The sequence below is a fragment of the Mytilus edulis genome, chromosome 10 (genome assembly GCF_963676685.1).
Source record: "Mytilus edulis chromosome 10, xbMytEdul2.2, whole genome shotgun sequence".
Taxonomy (NCBI): domain Eukaryota; kingdom Metazoa; phylum Mollusca; class Bivalvia; order Mytilida; family Mytilidae; genus Mytilus; species Mytilus edulis.
Window position 1 is genome coordinate 32,899,559 of NC_092353.1, and position 27,701 is coordinate 32,927,259.

At 32.8% G+C, this 27,701-nt stretch overlaps 2 protein-coding genes across 2 annotated transcripts in view; one reads left to right on the forward strand and one right to left on the reverse strand.

Moving 5' to 3' along the window:
* LOC139490944 (mitochondrial tRNA methylthiotransferase CDK5RAP1-like) overlaps positions 1-9,036 on the reverse strand; it is a 26,420-nt gene extending 17,384 nt beyond the window's left edge. The window contains exons 1-5 of the mRNA XM_071278091.1: positions 8,606-9,036; positions 7,202-7,305; positions 3,199-3,343; positions 1,591-1,719; positions 436-517 (exon numbers count right to left, since the gene is read on the reverse strand). Coding sequence (XP_071134192.1) covers positions 436-517; positions 1,591-1,719; positions 3,199-3,343; positions 7,202-7,305; positions 8,606-8,933 — 788 coding nt within the window. The 5' untranslated portion in view covers positions 8,934-9,036. The remainder of the gene's footprint in view (positions 1-435; positions 518-1,590; positions 1,720-3,198; positions 3,344-7,201; positions 7,306-8,605) is intronic.
* Positions 9,018-20,331, forward strand: LOC139490945 (threonylcarbamoyl-AMP synthase-like). Its single transcript, XM_071278092.1, has 5 exons — positions 9,018-9,265; positions 9,884-10,079; positions 12,812-13,046; positions 19,179-19,315; positions 19,888-20,331. Exons 1-5 carry the CDS (start codon positions 9,172-9,174, stop codon positions 19,949-19,951), a joined length of 726 nt encoding a protein of 241 aa, XP_071134193.1. The 5' UTR covers positions 9,018-9,171; the 3' UTR covers positions 19,952-20,331.
* Positions 20,332-27,701: the final 7,370 nt, after the last annotated feature.

Below are 27,701 nucleotides of genomic sequence, written 5' to 3' on the forward strand. Positions count from 1 at the left end.
TCTGTTGGATAGTTAGTTCTCTCATTTGTAAGCATATCACATTTTCTTTTTCCCTTCAAAAATCAACAATGACAAATTAGAATCAGTTTACAAAAGAATATTTCTATAACAGCATTGTGCAATCTTTCAGTGAAGTATCAGGGATTAATGCTTGAAATACAATGAAATATGTAGGAAGAATTATTTTTTTCCTTATTTGCAACATTTTCCCCAACTTTTTATTAAAGGTCACATGCAAGTGGTTTTTTTTTTTTTGGTTGTTTTTTTTTTTTTTTTTTTTTTAGAAAACTGGTATAAAGTATGTTATAAATCCTGTAAAATTCTATAATTCCAGCTTGATATGCATGAATAGATTTAAAGGATAAAAATAAATTAGCGCTGTATCGAAAAATACTAGATGATAACGAAATGTTTACAATTTAGTTAAGTACTTACACAAAAGCAGATGGTGAATTCTCATTAAGTCTGACAGGCATAACATCAGCATAAGTCTCATCAAGAGACAACAGAACATTGACTGAAAAAATACAATATAATCCTTTTCAAAATTAAAAACAATATGAGGATAAATTATGAGCTGGATTTACAGTAAGTATAGACAATTTTTGATCATGAAAAATTTATATTTACTTTAATAATAGTATTTTCTGATTTTTGTGTTGTTGTGATGCTGTTTCTTTATATCATAATCCACATCTCCTTTCACTCATGATAGTTTGTGCAAAAGTTGTTTTCAACTGTTTTTCACTTATAAATTGCACTCATTATAAAGATATCTTTATAACCCAGGTTCAACTGTACTAATGGACAGTCAAATTACTTTAGGTTCAACTGTATTAATGGACAGTCATATTACTTTAATACCCTTTTCAATTTCCATTATAATTCTTCCAGACACATATATATATTAAAAATAACCTAAAGATAATCTTCATCTTTAATATAAAAGTAAAGTAGGTCTACATTAGTTTTTATTTATACAGCTACAAAACATACTTTTGAGTATGGTTTTTCCTAATTGATTAAGGCTGTGCAGTGACCTATAATGGCATATATCCACTTCATTTGAACTCTGGCCTCACAGTCATAAAACTTTCAAGCATGATTTTTGTACTCAGACTTGAAAATCAACCAATCAAATTGCTTGATTTCATGTTTCGAGCATGATTTTTGTGCTCCGAGCACTGAGCGAAGTTTTATGCCTTCAAGGCCTGGTGGATAGTTGTCTTGTTTGTAATCATATCAAATCTGCCTATTTTCATATATTAATTTCTTTTGGACATTAGAGTTGGATGTTTTGAATCTTACCAAAGATGACCTGATAAACATACATTTTTGTACTATAATCATTGATAATAAGCATAACTAGTATACCTGCAGTCTGTCCTGACTCAGTGACAGCTAACATTCTTGGTAAATCTTTATAAGCATAACTAGTATATATACCTGCAGTCTGTCCTGACTCAGTGACAGCTTACATTCTTGGTAAATCTTTATAAGCATAACTAGTATATATACCTGCAGTCTGTCCTGACTCAGTGACAGCTAACATTCTTGGTAAATCTTTATAAGCATAACTAGTATATATACCTGCAGTTTGCCCTGACTCAGTGACAGCTAACATTCTTGGTAAATCTTTATAGGCATCAGGACCACACACCAAATCCACCATTTTCTCTTGTTCCAAAATCTTGGACTTTAACCTTTCTGCCATACAGCCTAGGGGATATAATAGAAGACAAAAATAAAATTATTAACACAAAACCTGTAAATTCAGATATCATTGTGATTTTTAGAGAATGAAAAAACGGTGAGAATAATAACTGTGATTTCAAGAAAATCTGCATACATATACATGTATTAGATGTTAGAATGCAAGTTCTTATTATTACAATACCAATCACATCTCCTTTTAGCATTAATAATATCATCACAATAATTTCTGAATTTACAGTATAAATATACATATGAATAGGATTGATGTTAATGGTTCATTATCATTCATGTGATATTTCATTAAAAGATGTCCAACAACAAAAGGAGTAGGTCCGGTAAGGGCCGATTTTGGCCTCAAATTTCAGGTTCATCTTATGAAAGATTTTGGACACTTTTTAAACACTTAAGTTTCTATTTCAGTTGATTTAATTAGTTTATGTGAAAGATTTTAACTAATTTAGTCATTACAAACACTCTGATTCAAGCTTAAATATGAAAAATCTATTAAATATGCCAAAAAAATGTCACATTTCAGATGGTTTTTGTCAAAAAGGAAAGTGGTCACATCTGTGTTCATCCTCAACATTTATATATGTTATGTATTATCATCAAATACAACTTACATTTCAATATTAAGAATGAACACAAATGCGGCCACTTTCATTTAAGATGGAAACCGTCTAAAATGTAACTAAAATGCTAAAGTTGTGAAGATTTCAGTAATTTAGCATGACTTAATGATGCTAGTACCCGATATATATATGTGCATTGTATTGTCAATATCAGGCTATATTTATGTAGCAGAGGCATTTAACTTTCCAATAAATAACTAAAAGTTTAAATTTTATGAATTTTGTAAAACTGCAATATTTTGGGGCCAAAAAGGGGTCTTACTGGACCTACTCCTTTGACAATTTGAGAGTTTAAAATTCGAAAGTATATTGTACTGGATGCTTGACCTAAATGGCAGGCTATCACATTCTGCTTGACTTATAAGTTACATGTATGGATCTGATGTAGTGGTACCGACTATGAGAGGGCTGTATAGCCAGTCAAGGTCGTTAAACACTTCCATATATATGTAGTGCATTAATATACAATGTACCATATAAAGGGATAAGTTTGACAATTCTATTTTAAAACAAAACCATACTTCATAGCCTCCTTCTGTAATCTTCTTGATATTATTGGACACCTTAACATAAATATCATTTCTGATCAATGGTTGAATATATCTAAATCTCATCTAGTTTTGGATCATAGTTTGATATTCAGTATTCTTTATTAGTCTAGATTTGTTGACAACTTATGAGTTTTGATATCCTTTAATATTTTGAAGGACTGTCTGATTGTACTGATACATCTTTATTCAAATCTTGGTACATGTACTTTTTGGTAAAATGCATTTCCAGCAAATTATGAAGTAATATTTTGATATAAACCTATAATTTGCTCATTCATTGAAATAAAATTTCTACCTACCTAAAATACCAATTTTTAATGGTGGTAAATTTTCTGAATTTCTCTGTCTTTTCTTTTTATACTGTTTGAGAATATTCAATTTCCTCCATATCTTTTGTTCGGCACCATCTCTAATAGAACATGTCATCATGAGTATTACATCTGCCTTGAATGAAAAAGAGATAATAAAGGCAATCCTCCAAAATAGTTTAGGCCATCATCTCAAATAAGTGTACAAAACATCTCATTTCAGTAAGTTGTTTTTGTACAGCCCTGATTATATGAACCCCAAACTATATAGCTAGGATAAAATGAAGGAGTAAGTTTCAGCATACAAAAAAGAAATAATACAAATCAAAAGTGATTTTGACTAAAACTATTAATTAAGTTTTAACTGTAATATCCTTGAAATTAGATGAATATCACCTTAGATTTAACAGACAAAAAAGGCAAAATTATTATTTTCTAAAAACAAATGACAAAAGTTGGTACTAGGTGCGCTATTCTTGCAGGCCAAAATTCTATGTTTATTCAAGAAAACACTTAAAAAAACCTTTTTCATGGCATCATAACTCTATATAATGTGATGTCTAGGGTAAAAAATACTTTATTTCATGTTTTCATAACCTTTTCTTTAAGTCTAACATAACCAGATAAATAGAAATCCTAAATTAAAAGTTGAAAAACAGCAGCACCTCTGAAAATCAATTACAAGGTTTGACTCCTCATTATTAACTTCATAACCAAATACTAAATTAGTCCATACTACAGAAGCAGAGAAATGTGCAATTTCAAAATTCTATTTTTTTTTTTTAAAGTCAAGATTTATTTCCATCATCTTTGGGAGATTTCATGCATGAAAAAACTACTTAAGGCGAAGTGTACGTAATTGCACGCCTCTAGCGGAATACAGGATTAAAAACGTTCGTCGTTAGTTACGCAAGTTATCTCCCTTACTCCAAGAAAGGACACACGAAAGAGAAACTAGGCTTTCTGCGGTCTATAATGAATCCAACAAGCACGTGCTGTCTTAAACCTCATAGAAATTATCTAATTAACTCCAACTAGAAATCACAGCATTCTGTACGTTGTTCTGTGTGCAGTCTGACTTAAAAACACTGTTGTTTTTTTTTGGTTTTAGACGTGTAGGAGAAGGCATTTAGTGTTTATGATATCATCAGAAAGAAAAAACGCCTCACAACAAAATTATAAACAAATAAACAAATAAACATGTAACATTTTTTCTTCTATTGATATCAAATTAATTAAAATAAAACCTGAATTGACCCAACAATATCGTTTTAAAAAGCCGTAGTCTTGAACGAAAAACACAGCACTCAACGTAAAGTTTTAAAAAAAATAGGTTACAAATAATTAATGAAAGACGTGTGAATTTAATTGTTTAAATAGACGTTGAAATGTTCTTACTTTGTGCAATTGAAAATTTAAGGACATGATTTATATTCATATAAGATATCAGACGATACCAAGAGAATAATTTGACAGCTAGTGCAACACGGACCGTGCAACACTTAACAAGTAGGAAGAACAAAGACGGAAAACAAACAAAAAATAAACAAATTATGCCCCCAAAATTACTCAGTAACTTAAAAATTGTCTCACTCTAACATTTATCTTAAAAGAAGTAAAAATTATTTCATTTAACTCCCAGTTTTCAACTTTTTCTACATGTGCAGAAAATAAACAGGGTGTCTTCTATTCTGTCCGCAATTTATGGGAAAACTAAATCTAAATTTAGAACCATATTGAAATTGAAAGTACACATGTAAGATAAAATATAACATGTCATAAAATTGAGAAAGGAAATATAGAGAAGTTCTCGCTCGGACACACACTCCATAATCTAGTATAATATAAGAGCATAAACATGTCTTCTTTCACAAATTCCAATTTCGAAGAGATATATAGCGAAATCTGTTTTCTTTTATTGTGCCTGTGTGCAGTATTCAAAATTAGAGAATGTAATTTTGAAGTATCAAGTCTCAATTCAAGATTATGAATGAATAGAATATAGAATTACGGGGGGGGGGGGGGGGGGAGGGGGAGGGTAGGACCTTTATTGGAACTCCGGGATCGAGTGTTTTTAAGCTCGGGATTTCGGAATTGACCCTTTCGGATTAAATTTTTTTCAAATTCGGGACCTCGGGATTTCGTGATTTTAAGGCCGGGATTTCGGGATCTGGATCCCTCCTTCCCTCCTCTCTCTATTATGGTTAAAGAAAAGAGGTCAGGGAAGTTTTGTGATACTTGTAACTGCAATTTAATATTTAGTGAAATGAGAGGTGAAATGTGTTCAGACTATTACATTTCGATTTTTTTTTAAATTTAACCCAAGTTTTAAAACTGCAAGGGGTGTTTAACGACCTCGATGATTATCCATGAGGATCTCGCACTCGGTTAGCTCTAGGTTTTCACCTAGTACAATAGACATGATCATACAAGAATTGAGAAGACTGTGGTTTACTAGTCTTATAATATGAGACTTTGGAGTTCATATAATTTACATTCAACGTTTTTATCGAATATTTCAAGGCTTTTTTTACTGTCAATGTTGACCCCCCCCCCCCTCCAATTGATTGGATAAAATGAATGAATTGCCGCCCCTATTTCAAACTGAGGTCATATAAACTGACTGGTATTCGAATTTGTTAAAAGAAATAATTGGTAGCTCTGACTCATATTGATTCAATACCGTAATGCGAAAAACAATCATTTGTTTCCGCGAATTCCGAACAGTTAGAAATATATTCCAGAGTTTCAATTTGAGTAACTCGAATAATTCAAGCCCTTTCCGTGTCCGATTTTCTCCCACACGAGAAATGTAGCATTCGTACATCAGCTGAATAATACGACTGAATTATTCGGGTTACAATTTGTGTAAATCCCGAATGCACATTTAAGTAAAGGTCCAGCCCGACTTTCGGAAAAGGACTGTTGTAGATTTCAGATTGATTTCCAGAAATAAAAATCATACAAAAATGTTTCACGCAAATATTCGTCTTCAGACGTGTAAAGTTATACAACGGTTACTAGCCGGTCTGGGTTGTGATAAAAAGAAGATCATGCAATGCATAAAATATATAATATCGTGGCTCAGGGATGTGTTGCATTATAGAGATGCTTATGCGGCACAAAGATAAGATTAATTTACCCAAATGTACTAAAAATTACCACACAACTTAAATTTACTTAAATATTGATTTGTAATCCTGTGCCAGACAGATGGCTGATATTCTGAGAACAGACCTTAATGAAATGAAGTTTTATGGGAACAAAGATTTTAAAAACACGTCGCAGTGTTTAAATTTTAACAAAAATAAGGCACCAAGGTCGAAAATAGTTCTAGTTCATAATGAAGAAAATGTCAACCGTTTTCTAGCTTGGCGATTTCCGCATGCACCCGAATGTAATAGACAAATACAATACAATAGTACACAAAACGTAACATAAAGAACTAAAGACCGAGCAATATGAACTCCAACAAAACGGTATATATTTCATACAAGTATAACTATATGAAGCGTCGTAACTGTTGCAGCGGCGTCAATAACGTTGTCGTTGTTTTTTTGTTTTTTTACACGCAAAATTCAACTTTACCAGGGTATAGCTTGAAAAGTAGCACGGTTGCTAAGGACTTTCTTTGCACCAATCGATTCCTCAGACATTTTAGAATCGTCTCATAAATTTTAAAAAAAATCGATTGTCTAATATAATAGAAAATCTTGGAAATGTAACAATTCCTGCCGAATTTCACGATTTTCCCTATATATCCTTTGTAATTTTGGTGTATGATGCTGTTAACTTCAACAGCTCGTATCTCAAAAACGAAAACGGTTACCCCCTTTTTTTATTTTATTTTCCGAAAATCTACATGTAAAATTAAAAAAAAATCCATTGTGTAGTTTAATTACGTACACTTCGCCTTAAACAACTCTTCTTATAAATCAGAATTTATTGTTAATCAAAAACCAATCTTAAATAGTTTTGACTATTGGATATTTACCTGCCCTAGCTCTGTAGTCCTTGTGTACCCACTGTTTTTCAACACTGACCATGATATCTCTACATCATTAACATTCATCTGGCATCCATGTACATCAAAGTAAACTGAAAGTAGAAATATACAATATCATCTGGCATCCATGTACATCAAAGTAAACTGAAAGTAGAAATATACAATATCATCTGGCGTCCATGTAAAATGTACATCAAAGTAAACTGAAAGTAGAAATATACAATATCATCTGGCATCCATGTACATCAAAGAAAAACTGAAAGTAGAAAATTATACAATGTCATTTGACATTCATGTACATCAAAATAAACGGAAAGTAAAAATAAACAATGAAAAAATACTCCATCTTCATATACAAAATCTTTTCATAGAAACCACAAAACATATACATGTAACTGACTAGGCCAAAATTTATTCCAAATAAATTGAATGTGTGTCATGTAATATTTATCATTTTAAAGTTTCATTTGTCTATTTTTTAAAGTCTAACTTCTGCATCACATAGATTTCTCCTTTACATGTTACAAAACAAGAATGTGTCCAAAGTACATGGATGCCCCACTCGCACTATCATTTTCCATGTTCAACATGTTCAATGGAATGTGAAATTGGGTAAAAAATCTAATTTGGTATTAAAATTAGAAAGATCATACTATAGGGAACATGTGTACTGAGTTACAAGTTGATTGGACTTCAACTTCATCAAAAACTACCTTGACCAAAAACTTTAACCTGAAACTCACTCTTTCATTTTCTATGTTCAGTGGACCGTGAAATTGGGGTCGAAAGTCTAATTTGGTTTTAAAGTCTTTGTGCGTGAAAATTATTATATACCCCTCTCTTTCTCTTGAAAAACGTAAATATTATGAAAATGAAGTGTTTGCGTCGTTTGAGCAATTTTTAACTATGAGCGGACGCGAGTATCAAAAAGATATTTCATTGTGTTCTTTGTTGTAAGGAAATAATTTACAGTTTTAAATATATATTTGTGGTACTCGCGTCTGCTCATGTTCAAAATTCAATAATTCTACACTGAAATTCCATGTTTTTACAGTTAGGTCGATAAATAGGTTTATTATGGTGCATTTTTTTCATTGCTCAGTTTACATATGAGTAATATAAGAATTATCAAAACTTGTATTTACAAATCCACAATGGCAAGAGTTACGTCCAAAAAATTGAAAGGATACAAAAAAAATCATTAAAATAAATTTGAATGTTCTTTTAAAAGTTTTGTAGGATTATGAGAGCCAACTTGCTTGGAATACCCTCATGGGCATGTTAAAATGTTGGCAGGTATGGACAAGTACTCAAATTTTGTAAGATTCATAAAATTCTTCAGATCATTTTATAGGCTTTAGCATCATGTTTAGCTGTTTAGAGCATGCATGCCTTTTCGATTTTGTCCATCCAAAGTAGACTTGCTGATATAAGATGGTAAAGCAACTGTAGTTGCTCCAGTTGTCTGTACATTCTGAGAAACACTGGTATGATTTGCAATAAAATGTTCCAAGGAAGGTCCGGATTTCAAAATTGTTTTTTTGTGATCATTTTTAAGTTCTTCGTTGACATTTGAAGTAGTTTTTGTGGTGTTAGCTTCAGAACTATGTGAAACTATTCTTCTTTTTAAGATGCAAAACAAATTTCTGCGAGCTGAGTTTGATTTAAGGTTTAAAATTTGTGAAAGACAAATCTGTCCATTTCTTATTGCCATTTTCATGCAACTTCGGATCTTTCTTCAAATTTGATCGATAAAATCCGAAATTTTTTATCTATTTGTTGTGGTCACATAAACGTTTGAACTGTTACTGCACTTGAATGGTGTGCAAAGAAATTTATCGACCTTGAAAAAATGTAAACAAACACGTGTGTTCCTTTAGAAATAACACAAATGATGCAATATTGAGACACTGATAGACATTTCACTGTACAATGGTTTTTATTATGCAAAACAACTTATGATTACAAGATTTCAGACCTTTGTGAAATTGTTATCAGTCAGCAGGCCATACATTTCAACCATGAACAAGATTGTTAAAGTTTCTGAAAATGGTAATTATTCTGACAGTCATGACAGTAGTATAAAGTTGACAGATTTAAAAAAAAATAATGATTGGTACATGCTGGATGTGATAAGTTTGCCTTCTCCAGTCCATGACACCAGGTTGGGGGAAATCCTCATCTTAAACTGTTAAAACACAATTGTCAATTGATGGGTATCATTGTGACTTGGTTGGCAAGTTGTCTCATTGACATTTACGGCACTATACCACATCTTCTTAATTTAATTTACATGATAAGTCCAAATAATTATGATGTCTGGCAAGGCTATTTTAATTTTTTTTCCTGGGACGCTTTCCTATGACTATGACATCTGGCAAGACTTTTTTCTCGTCCCAGAAAAATAAAAGCCTTGCCAAACGTCATAATTACATGTATTCGGACTAATACATGATACATGTATACAATACAATGGAATGGAATGACACCATTATATTTTTGACAAAATGGAATTTTAAACTATTGTATTCAGGTATAAGGTTTCACAATTTTAGGGGATTTTGAATTGTATATATATCATGTATATAATCCATGTAATCATGATAATTGAAATTTTTAGTCTTTAGTACATTACTTATTAATTTATGTCTTTGTATGTTTTATTAACAGAACTACACGAACTTGTTTCTGTAGCAGTTAACAGTCTAAAAGCTGGGAACATTATAGCTGTTCCTACAGATACAATATATGGTGTAGCAGGCCTTGTACAGAATTCTGAAGCTGTTGATAGACTGTATAGTGTAAAGAACAGAGACTACAACAAACCTGTAGCAATAAGTGTGGCTGACATATCTGATGTGTATAGGTAAATCTTTCATTTAGAATTATCATTGAAGTGCCATTTTAATAGTTTGTTGGCTCTTATAACATGTATAATTTCAGTTACCATGCATTGAAATATGTTACATGTACAAATGTACATCAGATAATTTGCTTGTTTCATTTGTTTAATTTAATCACTTATTCAAGAACATATGAATCAAACAATTTTATCCATAGACAGCAAAGTTGACTTCTACAAAGAAATGTTCAATAATCTTTAACATGTTTAAGTTTCCCCTTCCCCTAAAAAACTGTTAAAAAAATAGATTTTGGATGTTACTGGAATATCCCTTGTTTGATTGGATTGAAATGTACAGTGTATGTATATACATGTACATATATAGAAAATATAATATGCAGGAAGTAGCATATTGAAATGGGTGTCCACAGCCACCAAGGTCCCTTTTAAAAAAAAGTTACCAAACAGTATTATGCTGAATGTTAATGTTTGTAATACAGTTTTTATACGACCGCAAAAATTGAAAATTTTTTGGTCGTATATTGGTATCACGTTGGCGTTGTCGTCCGTAGTCGGCGGTGGCGTCTGAAGACTTTTGGTTTTCGCACTATAACTTTAGTATAAGTGAATAGAAATCTATGAAATTTAAACACAAGGTTTATGACCATAAAAGGAAGATTGGGATTGATTTTGGAAGTTTTGGTCCCAACAGTTTGGGAATTAGGGGCAAAAAAGGGCCCAAATAAGCATTTTCTTGGTTTTCGCACTATAACTTTAGTTTAAGTAAATAGAAATCAATGAAATTTTGACACAAGGTTTATGACCACTAAAGGAAGGTTGGGATTGATTTTGGGAGTTGGGGTCCCAACAGTTTAGGAATTAGGGGCCAAAATAATCATTTTCCTTGGTTTTCACACAATTACTTTAGTATAAGTAAACAGAAATCTATGAAATTTTGACACAAGGTTTATGACCATTAAAGGAAGGTTGTGATTGTTTTTGGGAGTTGAGGTGCCAACAGTTTAGGAATTAGGGGCCAACAAAGGGGCCCAAATAAGCAGTTTTCTTGGTTTTCGCACCATCACTTAAGTATAAGTAAATAGAAATCTATGAAATTTAAACACAAGGTTTATGACCATAAAAGGAAGGTTGGGATTGATTTTGGGAGATTTGGTCCCAACAGTTTAGGAATAAGGGGCCCAAAGGGTCCAAAATTAAACTTTGTTTGAATTCATCAAAAATTGAATAATTGGGGTTCTTTGATATGCCGAATCTAACTGTGTATGTAGATTCTTAATTTTTGGTCCCATTTTCAAATTGGTCTACATTAAGGTCCAAAGGGTCCAAAATTAAACTAAGTTTGATTTTAACAAAAATTGAATTCTTGGGGTTCTTTGATATGCTGAATCTAAACATGTACTTAGATTTTTGATTATTGGCCCAGTTTTCAAGTTGGTCCAAATTGGGGTCCAAAATTAAACTTTTTTTTTGTTTGATTTCAACAAAAATTGAATTCTTGGGTTTTTTTGATATGCTGAATCTAAACATGAACTTAGATTTTTTATTATGGGCCCAGTTTTCAAGTTGGTCCAAATCGTGGTCCAAAATTAAAATTTGTTTGATTTCAACAGAAATTGAATCCTTGGGGTTCTTTGATATGCTGTATCTAAACATGTATTTATAATTTTTATTATGGGTCCAGTTTTCAAGTTGGTCCAAATCGTGTTCCAAAACTAAACTGTGTTTGATATCAACAAAAATTGAATCCTTGTGCTTCTTTGATATGCTGAATCTAAACCTGTATTTAGATTTTTGATTATAGGCCCAGTTTTCAAGTTGGTCCAAATTGCGGTCCAAAATTAAACTTTGTTTGATTTCAACAAAATTTGTATATATGGGGTTCTTTGATATATGCTTAATCTAACCATGTATTTAGATTTTTGATGTTTGGGCCCGGTTATCAGATTGGTCCACATTGAGGTCTAAAGGGTCCAAAATTGAACTTTATTTGATTTCATCAAAAATTGAATTCTTGGGCTTCTTTGATATGCTGAATCTAACCATGTATTTAGATTTTGGATATTGGACCATAATAGGTAATGTCCAATTTAAAATTTAAAGTTTTCAAGTTTAAGTTCTTAGACCACATTCATTATGTGTCAGACACCTGTGTTGTGTCAACTATTTAATCACAATCCAAATTCAGAGCTGTATCAAGCTTGAATGTTGTGTCCATACTTGCCCCAATGTTCAGGGTTCGAACTCTGCGGTCGTATAAAGCTGTGCCCTGTGGAGCATCTGGTTTTAGATTACATACATGTTTGTCAAAAATAAGCATTTGGAAGTAGTTTATACATTTTTGGGTCAACATGTACAGGTCAAAGGTCAATTAATGTGGTTTTGTTTCAACATGTTCAATCCCATATTTGTTATACATTAATAGAGGTGAAAATTAGCAACGAAAGTATTTCTTTATTTGTCCCTCCATGCATAGCAGTATTTTAACCAATAAATAAAATGTTTTGAATTATAATGAAATGGGGGAAATATGGAGAAAAAGTAAAATGACAAAAATATTGAACCCTGAGGAAAATTCAAAGCCTAAAGTCTGTAATCAAATAGCAAAATCAAAAGCTAAAACTTACCAAATAAATGGAGAAGATGTGATAAACATGCTTTAAAATATTTGTTTTGTCATATCAAGAATAACAAATTAAGTAAATTGCCTTGTGTCAGAAATGTGTTTTTCATTAAAGATGGGGCCAAGTAACAGTACCTCAAGCTTTACTAGCCAAGTTATTGCCAGGACCAGTGACAGTTGTGCTCAACAGGACAACAGACCTTAATCCTGAACTAAATCCCAAAACATCTCTTGTTGGTATTAGGATACCAGACCATGAATTCATCAGGGAAGTTGCCAGAAGCTGTCAGGAACCTCTGGCTCTTACTAGTGCTAATATAAGTTCAGCACAAAGTACTTTGAGGGTGGAGGTTAGTGTTACATGTTTATAATAATATATTCAAGTACTGCTGGATGGGAGAGATCCGTTTGCGCCAGAAAAGCGTCCTTTTGCGCCACATGTTTTAAAATTACATAGTATCATTTGCGCCAAAAATAAAACATATGATTGCGCAAATTAGAAGAAAAATGACTTTCCTACTCCTTTATTCGGACTTGGAACCGGCAGTTTACACGGCAAATGTTTCCTTTCTGAAACGTAGAAGCTTGTTACTTTGTTCAAAAACACAAACATTTCAGGTTGAAATGCATAAAACAGTTCATAATAATTCCTAATAATGAAAAAAACCATACGCATGGTGGGAACAAAGCACTGTGTCATCACCACATGTGGCTAAACCATAATCAGCAAAAGCCTCTATTTTCTTCTTTATTGGTATATCTTTATTAAACGTTCAGCAAAGCAATAAGTTTTATTCTCTCTCTGTACATTGACTGTCTAATGCATTTTAAGTCATTTCTCTCCAGATGCTCATCTTCATAGTGAAATATCTCCAAAAATATGATACTTTTTTAAGCCAAAAATAAGAATACATATAGATTAATTATTAGCTCACCTGGCCCGAAGGGCCAAGTGAGCTTTTCCCATCACTTTGCGTCCGTCGTCGTCCGGTGTCCGTCGTCGTCGTCCGTCATCGTTAACTTTTACAAAAATCTTCTCCTCTGAAACTACTGGGACAAATTAATCCAAACTTGGCCACAATCATCATTGGGGTATCTAGTTTTAAAAATGTGTGGCGTGACTTGGCCAACCAACCAAGATGGCCACCATGGCTAAAAATAGAACATAGGGGTAAAATGCAGTTTTTGGGTTATAATTCAAAAACCAAATAATTTAGAGCAAATCTGACAGGCATAAATATTGTTCATCAGGTCAAGATCTATCTGCCCTTAAATTTTCAGATGAATCGGACAACCCGTTGTTGGGTTGCTGCCCCTCAATTGATAATTTTAAGTAAATTTTGCTGTTTTTGGTTATTATCTTGAATATTATTATAGATAGAGATAAACTGTTAACAGCATTAATGTTCAGCAAAGTAAGATTTACAAATAAGTCAACGGGACCGAAATGGTCAGTTGACCCCTTTAGGAGTTATTGCCCTTTTTAGTCCATTTTTAACCATTTTTCGTAAATCTTAGTTATCTTTTACAAAAATCTTCTCCTCTGAAACTATTGGGACAAATTAATCCAAACTTGGCCACAATCATCATTGGGGTATCTAGTTTAAAAAATGTGTGGCGTGACCCGTCCAACCAACCAAGATGGCCGCCATGGCTAAAAATAGAACATAGGGGAAAATGCAGCTTTTGGCTTATAACTCAAAAACCAGAGCATTTAGAGCAAATCTGACATGGAGTAAAATTGTTGATCAGGTCAAGATCAATCTGCCCTGAAATTTTCAGATGAATCGAACAACCCGTTGTTGGGTTGCTGCCCCTGAATTGATAATTTTAAGGAAATTTTGCTGTTTTTGGTTATTATCTTGAATATTATTATAGATAGAGATAAACTGTAAACAGCAATAATGTTCAGCAAAGTAAGATCTACAAATAAGTCACCATGACCAAAATGGTCAGTTGACCACTTTAGGAGTTATTGCCCTTTATAGTCAATTTTTAACAATTTTTCTTAAATCTTAGTAATCTTTTAGAAAAATCTTCTTCTCTGAAACTACTGGGCCAAATTTAACCAAACTTGGCCATAATCATCATTGGCGTATCTAGTTAAAACTAGAGGCTCTAAAGAGCCTGTGTCGCTCACCTTGGTCTATGTGCATATTAAACAAAGGACACAAATGGATTCATGACAAAATTGTATTTTGGTGATGGTGATGTGTTTGAAGTTCTTACTTTACTGAACGATTTTGCTTCTTACAATTATATCTATCATGAACTTTGCCCATTTGTAACAGAGAACTATATTTGGTAAAAATTTACATAAATTTACCAAATTAATGAAAATTGTTAAAAATTGACTATAAAGGGCAATAACTCCTTAAGGGGTCAATTGACCATTTAGGTCATGTTGACTTATTTGTAGATCTTACTTTGCTGAACATTATTGCTGTTTACAGTTTATCGCTATCTATAATAGTATTCAAGATAACCAAAAACGGCAAAATTTCTTTAAAAATTACCAATTGGAGGGCAGCAACCCAACAACCAGTTGTCCAATTCATCTGAAAAATTCAGGGCAGATAGATATTGACTTGATTAACAATTTATCTTCTTGTCAGATTTGCTCTAGATGCTTTGGTTTCATAGTTAAAAGCAAAAAACTGCATTTTACCCCTATGTTCTATTTTTAGCCGTGGCGGCCATCTTGGTTGAATGGCCAGGTCATCGGACACATTTTTCAAACTAGATACCCCAAAGATGATTGTGGCCTAGTAGTTTCAGTGGAGATTTTGTAAAAGATTACTTAGATTTATGAAAAATGGTTAAAGATTGACTATAAAGGGCAATAACTCCTAAAGGGGTCAACTGACCATTTTGGTCATGTTGACTTATTTGTAGATCTTACTTTGCTGAACATTATTGCTGTTTACAATTTATCTCTATCTATAATAATATTCAAGATAATAACCAAAAACAGCAAAATTTCCTCAAAATTACCAATTCAGGGGCAGCAACCCAACAACCGATTGACCGATTCATCTGAAAATTTCAGGGCAGATAGTTCTTGACCTGATAAACATTTTTATCCCATGTCAGATTTCCTCAAAATGCTTTGGTTTTTGAGTTATAAGCCAAAAACTGCATTTTACCCCTATGTTCTATTTTTAGCGGTGGCGGCCATCTTGGTTGGTTGACCAGGTCACGCCACACATTTTTTAAACTAGATACCCCAAAGATGATTGTGGCCAAGTTTGGATTAATTTGGCCAAGTAGTTTCAGAGGAGAAGATTTTTGTAAAAGATTACTTTAATTTACGAAAAATGGTTAAAAATTGACTATAAAGGGCAATAACTCCTAAACGGGTCAACTGACCATTTTGGTCATGTCGACTTATTTGTAGATCTTACTTTGCTGAACATTATTGCTGTTTACAGTTTATCTCTATCTATAATAATATTCAAGATAATAACCAAAAACAGCAAAATTTCCTCAAAATTACCAATTCAGGGGCAGCAACCCAACAACCGATTGACCGATTCATCTGAAAATTTTAGGGCAGATAGATCTTGACCTGATAAACATTTTTATCCCTGTCAGATTTCCTCAAAATGCTTTGGTTTTTGAGTTATAAGCCAAAAACTGCATTTTACCCCTTTGTTCTATTTTTAGCCGTGGCGGCCATCTTGGTTTGTTGACCAGGTCACGCCACACATTTTTTAAACTAGATACCCCAAAGATGATTGTGGCCAAGTTTGGATTAATTTGGCCAAGTAGTTTCAGAGGAGAAGATTTTTGTAAAAGATTACTTTAATTAACGAAAAATGGTTAAAAATTGACTATAAAGGGCAATAACTCCTAAACGGGTCAACTGACCATTTTGGTCATGTTGACTTATTTGTAGATCTTACTTTGCTGAACATTATTGCTGTTTACAGTTTATCTCTAACTATAATAATATTCAAGATAATAACCAAAAACAGCAAAATTTCTTCAAAATTACCAATTCAGGGGCAGCAACCCAACAACCGATTGACCGATTCATCTGAAAATTTCAGGGCAGATAGATCTTGACCTGATAAACATTTTTACCCCATGTCAGATTTGCTCTAAATGCTTTGGTTTTTGAGTTATAAGCCAAAAACTGCATTTTACCCCTATGTTCTATTTTTAGCCGTGGCGGCCATCTTGGTTGGTTGACCGGGTCACGCCACACATTTTTTAAACTAGATACCCCAATGATGATTGTGGCCAAGTTTGGTTTGATTTGGCCCAGTAGTTTCAGAGGAGAAGATTTTTGTAAAAGTTAACGACGACGGACGCAGGACGACGACGGACGACGGACGCAGGACGACGGACGCCGGACGCAAAGTGATGGGAAAAGCTCACTTGGCCCTTCGGGCCAGGTGAGCTAAAAATGTGTCCAGTGACCCGGCCAACCAACCAAGATGGCCGCCATGGCTAAAAATAGAACATAGGGGTAAAATGCAGTTTGTTCATCAGGTCAAGATCTATCTGCCTGAAATTTTCAGATGAATCGAAAACACCCGGTTGTTGGGTTGCTGCCCCTGAATTGATCATTTTTAGGAAATTTTGCTGTTTTTGGTTATTATCTTGAATATTATTATAGATAGAGATAAACTGTAAACAGCAATAATGTTCAGCAAAGTAAGATTTACAAATAAGTCAAGGGACCAAAATGGTCAGTTGACCCCTTTAGGAGTTATTGCCCTTTTTAGTCCATTTTCAACCATTTTTCGTAAATCTTAGTTATCTTTTACAAAAATCTTCTCCTCTGAAACTACTGGGACAAATTAATCCAAACTTGGCCACAATCATCATTGGGGTATCTAGTTTAAAAAATGTGTGGCGTGACCCGTCCAACCAACCAAGATGGCCGCCATGGCTAAAAATAGAACATAGGGGTAAAATGCAGTTTTTGGCTTATAACTCAAAAACCAAAGCATTAAGAGCAAATCTGACAGGAAGTAAAATTGTTGATCAGGTCACGATCTATCTGCCCTGGAATTTTCAGATGAATTGGATAATTGGTTGTTAGGTTGCTGCCCCTGAATTGGTAATTTTGAGGAAATTTTGCTGTTTTTTTTGTTATCTTGAATATTATTATAGATAGAGATAAACTGTAAACAGCAATAATGTACAGCAAAGTAAGAACTAAAAATAAGTCACTATGACCAAAATAGTCAATTGACCCCCTAAGGAGTTATTGCCCTTCATAGTCAATTTTTAACAATTTTCTTAAAATTTGAAGATTTTCAATAACATTTTCCACAGAAAGTACTGTTATAGATAGAGATAATTGTAAGCAGCAAGAATGTTTAGTAAAGTAAGATCTACAAACACATCACCATCACCAAAACACAATTTTGTCATGAATCCATCTGTGTCCATTGTTTAATATTCACATTGACCAAGGTGAGCGACACAGGCTCTTTAGAGCCTCTAGTTAATATTTATGATAGAAATGTAAACAGGTAATCATTAAAATATTGGTGCAATTGATACATTTGGAAAACAAAATTCAGTGCAAATGATACCCCTGAAAAAACAGTAATTTGCGCAAAAGGACTGCTGCCTGCTCAGTTTCTCAGCTGGATAAGAAACAAGTTTCAAAAATTGATAGATGATAATCGTCCAATGTAACATTTTCAGATATCAATATTTACTAGTAAAATGTAATCATGGTAATGGTAAATTGATGACAGACATACTTTTGATTTTATTTACTTAAAAAGCTTTTTAGAACTGCTTAAGGTGAGAAAACACTTTGAAAAGTACATATATATATATAAGAAGATATTGAATAAGTTCCAATGAGACAACTCTAAATCCAAGTCACAATGAATAAAAAGTCAACACATAGCCTTGGCTCACACCCAATAGCACGCTATAAAGGGCATGTCTGTTAATGCAGACTCTCCTGTAGTTAACTTGCTTTTAAAATTGAACATGCCAATTAATGCCGATTCTTATATTTTTATGCCCCACCTACGATAGTAGAGGGCATTATGTTTTCTGGTCTGTTCGTTCGTCCGTTCTTCCGTGCATCCGTTCGTCCCGCTTCAGGTTAAAGTTTTTGGTTAAGGTAGTTTTTGATGAAGTTGAAGTCCAATCAACTTGAAACTTAGTACACATGTTCCTTATGATATGATCTTTCTAATTGTAATGCCAAATAAGAGTTTTGACTCCAATTTCACGGTCCACTGAACATAGTAAATGATAGTCTGAGTGGGGCATCCGTGTACTGGGGACACATTCTTGTTATTTATATGTTTTTCCCTTTTCAGGGTTTCCACCCTTATGACAGAAAATCTATTAAAAGTATATGATTTATGAACTCCAAATATATATTGGTAAAAGATTTTGATTTTATATAATCTGATGTGCACATACTTTAATGTAGTTCCTTATATTTACTTTTCCTGCCAATTGTTTAAATTAAATTACCAATGCATTTTTCTTTTCAGGAATTTGAGAATTTGTGGCCTAAACTGGATAAGATATTTGATGATGGTATGCTTGGTGATACATTCCACTCCAGACAGGGGTCAACGGTGGTAGATTTATCTAAGAAAGGAGTATACAAAATAATAAGGGATGGCAGGTAAAAGAAAAGTTATATGTATAAAACTATTGCAACTGAAATGAAACCTTTCCCAAGTCAATTGTTTTCAAAAATAGAAAATTCTGGTTATAAAATGCGTGTCCTTTAAAAAACGAGAAAGGGTACTATATTTTTTCATAAAAATATACTTTCTACATTGCAATAACATAAATGGTAAGAATTTTACTGCACCTGATGTGCATTATGACAATGAATGTCTTTTCAGTGATCATGGTGATGTTTGATGCCAAACTGTTTGAAACTTTAAAAACCTAATGCAAATGTTGTAGATCTGATATACCAAAAAGAACAAAAAGTAAAGTCAAAATCCAGACATGGAATCTGAGCTATGCATGAGGAAGATACATTTTAACAATTACCAAAAAATTTTACCAGAAAAAAATCTTATTACTAATATCCATATTTGATACGTTGTTGGTGATATCCTCATTTCAACTGCTGACCTATATGGGTATCACAAAAGTCTTTATTAATGAAAATGTCATAATTTTGTATTTCAATTGCAAACTCTCTCAAAAGTAATGTAATTAACCATTTGTTTTATGTTTCAGTTCCCTGAAAAATACAGTACAGGTACTGAGTAGTTATGGATTAACAGACGATAATACTTCATGACAAAGACAATACTTTAGATTCTAGAAATAATCCTAATTTATAGAAGTGTATTGGGCAGTGGGCACAATTCTGTGATGTATTGTATAGCTTGCAGATGCAACCTTGACTATGAATGTGAGCAGTTTTTTGTGGTGGATAATGAATCTGTATCCTATGTGTATGTAGACGGTTCAAAAACTGACTTGGACACTGTGAAAAAGATATTGTAGTACATGTACTTGTTGTGTATTCTTGAAAAGTACATATACTGATATATCAGGAACTTTTCTTGAAAACTGTCTTTAAAATATTTTCTGATGTATTTACCATATCTAACTTATTTATTTTTTTGTATAACCACTGAACATCTTTGAAATGCAATAATAAACGGTCATATTTAAGTTTTGTTTTATGAAACTATTTTCTGTTTTAAATGGGCTGAGTGATCTGGGTTTGTTTTCAGTAATCACTAGCCTGTCAACATTGAGGTTGTGGGTTCAAACCCTGCAATTGGCAAGGTATGTTTCAGTCAGACAATATTAACTAGGGCTGCCATTTTCATTGTTGCAGGTTGGTAAACCTTCTATAGATACTCTGGCTCACTGACCAATAAAATTTGGCTGCAATGTCATAGCCAAGTGTTTTCAAAACCAGCAATAAATCAATAAATCTATTATAGAATAAATCATACATGTATATGCTTAAGGTTTTGAAACAGGGTCTTTCATCATTGTAAACTTTCTCAAATATCGTTTCTGAAAGTATTGAACCATCATCTGACAAACTTTTGGTGAATGACCTCAGCTTAATCGAAAAGTGAAAAAGCACAAACTTGGTGATTATTTCCCCTATTTGTCAACAAACATGGTTTATGTGGCTGAAAATAGAACATAATGGTATTACTTGTTTTATCTCATATTTAAAAATAGAGAAAATCAGACAGGGGTGTACAATGTCATAATCTATCTTATTTCTGTCCCAACCAAAATTATCCTTACAGAGTTGTTGCTCTTAAAGATGTATATGACTAATGTGCATGTTTTTACCTATTATCTCAAAAACTATAATAGATACATAGAAACTGCAAACAGCAAATATAATCAAAAGTACAAGGACTACAAAACTACCTATACAGCTGGTACACTTGGTTGACCTCTTAAGGAGTTATAGCCTTAAATGACAACTGTTGCAGTGTTGGCTAACTTTCTTGTCTATCAAATACTTTTTCAAAGATCTATTTACTTGAAATTACTGAACCAATTTCAACTAAGCATAGAGTGATATGTGCTTAACATATCTAGTATACATATTTTTTTTTACTTTAATGGCTAAGAATAGAACATAAGGGTAAAATGCATTAATTGTTTTTGGAAGACTTAACAAATACAGGAAATCTGTTTAGAGCAAAAATGCTCAGAATGTCGGTGTATACCTTTTTTTCTGTTTTTGTTTTGTTTTGTGTATTATCTTGAAAACAGCAATACAAGATCTCCAAAACTTCAAAAATGTCTGAACTCTGTTGATAACTCCTAAAAAGAGTTCCTCCTCATCCTAAATTAAGTATTTATATGACTGCAAACAAAATGTTTGCGTCATTTATAGGTATGATGTCGGTGGCATCAGTGTCGTCTGAAGACACATTTGGTTTTAGTATCATGTCGGTGGCGTCAGTGTCATCTGAATACACATTTGGTTTCCGGACAATCACTTTAGTTTAAATGAATGGCTCTCTAATAAATTTTCCCAGAAGGTTCAATACCACTAAAAATAAGCATTTGTGTAGTTTCCAGACAATTGCTGGTATGTAAAATTATAGATCACTCTGAAATTGTACCAGGATTGAGTTTCCAGGTAATCCAAATAATGGGCAAAAAACAAGCATTTTGTAGTTTCCAGACAATAACTTGTGTTTAAGTGTATGGATCATTCTAATATTATACTACAAGGTTCCATACCTCAAAGGGAAGGCCAGGATTGAGTTTGGGGGAAGTTCCTCAACTTGAATTTTTCTTATACATCTGTTGATAAAATTTTCACTATAATTCGTCTTCAAATTAGATTTTAGCAGATATTATAAAGGATGATGAAATTTATGCCCCATTGGAATACAACTCTATAATCTTGATAAAATAGCACCTCATTAATATATATTTGTCATGTAAAATAAAAACCTTTCCAGGGGCACCTCAGTTTAAATCTTCCCATAGCTAGCAAAACCATGTTTATTTTGCCTTTGAAGAGATCACTACATTATAACTAGATTGCCTCATTAGTACAATATAATATACAGAGTCCCTGACCCACATGCAAATATTATTTTTATTTGATATAATTATTATAAAAAAAGAGGTAGCTAAGAAATTAAATAAATTTATTGTAAAATACAACCACAATAAGTTATTTAAATCTGTCCATTAGTCCTCTTTCTCTTTTTCTGTTTCTGTGTTTTCTGATACAGATGTTCTATTTGTCATTCCATATATGTAACACAATGTGAGAAAAACAATAGCTGGGAAAAGGGTCTCGCTGTACTCCTTCAAGTTTATGTATGTGTGTATAGCGCCAACCATTATGATTCCCAGGATGATACAAGCCATTTGTCGTATATCTTTAAACAGTAGTCCAATAGCTGAACAAATTTCAAATGATCCAACACAAATTTTGTAAATGAATGGATTAGGCATATATCCAAACATAGATGTAATACATACTACACTGTACTCATCAAATCGCCTATCCTGGAAAATAAAAAATATAAAAATGAAACTAAAACCAGTTTACAAACATGTAAGTATTATTAATAATTGTATTATTGTCTTTCATAAAGGTATTAATAGGATTTCTTCAAAAATTAAACACAGGATTTTTAAAAAGAAACAGTGATTGTAAAAATGAAAAAAAATGGGTTTGAAATATCAGTCTTTGAAAGAAATACTGTATATGTTTGAAAAAGTTAAAAGAAAAAAAAAAGTTATATACAGTACATAATTTTTGATGTCATGTTATTTGCCATCAAATTTACTTTAGTATTTTGTGATTTTGTTCTTATAAGAAACAATGAAAAAAATTGTGATGTAGCAAAGGTTTTTACATTCAGACAAAAAGTTTAACTTGAAAATTCTCTAAACATCAGATAAAAATAATGTTGATTTACAAATGTGTGTCTATGGTATTTCTGAACATACAAATTTCAAAATATAATGAGCAAGAATTGAACTCTATGCAATGAATCAAATTTGATTGCACTGTCATTTGAAAAGTTCGCTGCCGCATGTCAGATATATACACCAAATATAACAGACTAGCAATGGTGTTTAAAAATTAAAATTGTTATTTTTTTTCTCTATCTACATGTTGTCTAGACGATTAAAATAAGCATTTACCAAAACAGCTGTTCTTTCTGGAATTAATTTTGGAAACAATTTGATCATTGAATCTATAAAAAGCATTGAAGCCACACTGTATAGAGCCAATCTTTCCAAAATTGTCCTCAGACTCATGTTTACTCTGTTACTGAAATGAAAAATCTATGAACATTATCTAAAAAAAAATACATCTTGTATTAAAAGATAAAATAATGCTGGGAAGAAATTTTATTTAAACAGTCCTGAAGCTAGGTCAAACTCTTTAAGAGCGGTCCACAGGCACTTGTCTCAGAAAAAATAATTCCTATATACCTTAATATAACAATGCTTATGTTATATATAGGTATATAGGGGGGAATTCTGAGACAAGTGCCTGCATGTGTCTGTGTCGCTCATCTTGTTCTATGTGCTGCCGTGCAGGACCAATGCAGGACAAGAGTAACATTCATGACAAAATTCTTTGTTTTTGTGTCGGTGACTTTTTTGTAGAGCTGACTTTACTGAACATTCTTGTTTTATTTTTTATCTTTTATTGCCGCGTTCAATTTGGCTTTTCATCTCATAAACATGATTAACTCCGCCGCAATTTTGCGCCTGTCTCAAGTCAAGAGCCTCTGGCCTTTGTTAGTCTTGTATGATTTTTATTTTAGTTTCTTGTGTATAATTCGGAGTTGAGTATGACGTCCATAATCACTGAACTATATACATATTTGTTTAGGGGGCAGCTGAAGGATGTCTAGTCCGGCAGATAACCAATCTATATGTCTGTTGGACTGAGCTACTCTGGAAGGAGGATAGTATACCTGACCTAATAATGACTTTACGGTTCAGCTCTTTGCCTACACACTCAATCAAATCGGATGATCAGTTATGTACTCTACTTATTTCAGATGACCACAAAGAAAATTGTGTTCCATAATTAAAACTACTATAGAAAGTTAAATAACGTCTACAATAAGCAAAAAGCCTGAAGTTTCAGAAGTTACATTAAATAATGGTTTCAGTGAAATGACGTAATTTACTCAATACAAATGCAAAAGATTTAATTGTTTCATATAAACAGAACATGCATCATGTCAGTAGCTCATATTCAAGACCATCATTCAATACCCCGGGATTTGAAGAACGAACAATAAATATAGTTCTACAAATATGTTTAAGTATTTTTTGCCTATTTTAGATATGTAGACATTAACATAATGTTCAAATTGAAAAGTTAATTTAAATCTACATTTTTGGGGTAATTTTCTTAATGTATTTTCAAAAATATTTGATTTTTTTTTTAAATATTATAAGGAATATTAAACAGTTCCTGTAACTTACCTCAAAGATTCCCTTGTATTGTCTGATGTTCAAAATGATTTTTAAATCATATACAACTACATATCAGTTCATACTTCCTGGAAATGTCCATTCGAATGTCCATTTTGACAATAGCTTGAGGGAAGGCTATATACTTCCTGGCGAAAAAAAACTATAATATCGTTAATCAAGATATGCATTTTACTTGTATTCCTAATAATATAATGATTGTTATAATATGAAATGTTGTATTTATACAGAATTAATGAATTCTTAGCCTAAAAATACTCAATTTATCTAATCAAAAATCAATTAATCATGCCAGTAGTGGAGTACTGGATACTGGGGCTCATGATACCTTCGTGAGTTTATCACACCTTGTTAATAGTACATTTAAAAGCAGAGTTATCAGTGGCGGATCCATTAGATCCAGGAGTTGGACCCCTTTTTGACGACCAATGCTTTTGAATGGGAACCTGGGTTGGACATCCCCTTTTAACTTGAAATGTCTGGTAATCGACCTAGTGGTACTAACATCATTAGCAGTGCCTTTGTTTTTGGGGAAACTATTTCTACACCATAAAACGTAACACTGAAAAGGAATTTACAAAACGTCCACTAAGAAATATTTCCTACCTAATCCAATATGTTGGCTCTGCAAAGTGGATATGGCTGAAAATTTATATCATACAGGAATAAAGATGTGTGATATTATTGGCAACAATTCATAAAAGACAAGGTGAAGAGGAAGCAAGAAACTATAGATCACGGTACGACAAAATAAAGTAAGCTATGAGAATCAAAATCAATGGCCGGCCCGTCATGACAAAATGTCAAACGGAAAAACCCATAGTCGAGGTCGTGCCGTTTGCATGGGTTTTAAAGATAGAGAATAATGAGCAGATAGAGAAAAATGGGCAAAGAAATAAGGAATAGAGAATTGTGGGTTGATAAAATTAAAAAGAATAACAGCAAAAATTAAAGCAGAAAATAACAATGTCTAGCCTTTATTTTTGACGATAACGAATGATGATCGAAAAATAAAGAATACACAAAAGAAGTACCGACCATCCATACCATCATCCTGATTTATGATTAATATAAAACGATGAAAGCAAACCAAATTGACAGACAACACCCAATGACTACCGTTGAATAACAGGCACATTACTTAAGACAGAAACATACATAATATAGTGGGGATACGCGTTTTCAGGCGCTCCCCCCATTCCTTCAACCTGGTACAATTGTGCAACAGTACAACATTTACAAAAATCAGTTTAAAAGGGCTATTCTCGTCAGACTGTCATGGAGCAAAAATGTAGATAACAAAAGACACAAAGTACCGACCGAGGAGTCTCGTCCTTACCGAGCAAATTTCAACTTAAAAATAAAAAAAAGTTTTCACATAACAGAATATCCATTTATTCTAAGTTTTATTCTAGTTTATTGATAAAGAAATCAATATAATTATATTCATAACTTTATGAGCTTTGTAGACAAAATTACCGTCAAAATTAGGATGTAATATTCTGTTTGGTTTCTACGAGTATGGGAAAATGTCTCAACACGAAGTCTTTGTATTTATGGAAGAATTTAGTTGAAGGATTTTTGGTAACGAAATCCCAGATTTTAAACAGTATACATAGCAGGGGCAGATCCAGCCATTTAAAAAATGGGTGGTCCCAACCCAGGACAAAAAGGGGGGTCCAACTATATGTCCCCATTCAAATGCATTGATCGTAAAAAAAAAAGGGGGTTCCAACCCCCGGAACCCTCCCCCTGGATCCGCCACTGCATAGAGAAATACGTTCATCGAAGTCTAAAACGTCATAACAAACACAGGCAAGTTGGGAAATAAGTCAGTTCCTTCAATGTTTTATTATGATGCAACAGAGACATCTGACTCGGTAAAAAAAACCAATTACTGTGTCAGGATGCCCTTATCATTTTTTTAGGTAGTCAAAACTTTGCTGCACTGTTCCAATATTGCCATAGGATAACTGCATGTCCCCCAACACACCATGGATGATACTTTCTGAAATAGACGAATAAATGGCATTCACACTTGTAATTAAGAAAAACTCCCAAGATAAACGACATGTTTAAATTTAATAAAAGTATTTGGGTGCGTATATATCTCGCAGTGCACAAAGCAATTATCAAGATATCATCCTTTTATATCTAGTTAAACATATCTTTAGTAAGACTAACGCCGGTGCACAGCATCTGAACCTGTGTAGTTGTTTACATCCTCATCCTATGATCTTAGGTGGAATCACACTTCTCTTATTGGCAGTCATCGCATTTCTCTTCATTGTCGTCTGCTTGTTCTGTGACATTACTTATTTAGATAATATACAAATCTCCGTGAAAAAATGCTTTCACGGAAATCTTAAATTTGAAACCAAACTACAACAAAACTCTTAAAAAACTCTTCAAAGATTAAAAGTCATTATATAATCTCATTTCTTTTATGTATTCGTTTATTATCAATTAAAATGTATAATTCCTTTGTTTAATTTTGTTTTTTATTCTTTGTCAAATACAATTATATGTTTATATGACATTAACAAGTATCGAAGTGTACTAATTTCGAAAACTCTGTAGGACTAAGAAGAAGATGGGACTCATTGAAAACTAGGGCCTGTCGCTGATGAACTTCGATGCCAACGCCCCCATAGTACCATACGGACGCAAACATTTACAGTTGTGAAATCAGGCATTAAAATCATTAATATGACCAGGGCCGTAACTAGCCCCTTTTAAGGCTGAGGCAAAATATATTTTTGGCGAGGGGTCTGGGGGCCGCCCAGAAGCTCTGAGAAAAATAACGCAAAATCGTGCATTCTGAGCGTTTCTTACATGGAAACGCAAATCATTTTTAGCTATTTTTTCGACAATATTCTGGTCTCAAAGCAAAAACATAGATTCATAGTAATTTGAGACTTGAAAGTTTAAGGGAAATTCAAAACATTAAAAGACCGATATGTAGGATAAAGCAAAAATCGTAATTCTCATAATCTTTAATACCGGATCTCTCTGTCTGTTTTTGTCTTGTATTGTGCTGACTTGAGATTTTTTATGACTAGATTTAAATATAT

Excerpts from the sequence above, each read along its gene's own strand:
- LOC139490945 (XM_071278092.1), top strand. The coding sequence starts at position 9,172 with ATGATTACAAGATTTCAGACCTTTGTGAAATTGTTATCAGTCAGCAGG. Across the intron at positions 10,080-12,811 it reads GACATATCTGATGTGTATAG|ATGGGGCCAAGTAACAGTAC; the intron begins GTAAATCTTTCA and ends TTTTCATTAAAG. Across the intron at positions 19,316-19,887 it reads AAAATAATAAGGGATGGCAG|TTCCCTGAAAAATACAGTAC; the intron begins GTAAAAGAAAAG and ends TTTATGTTTCAG.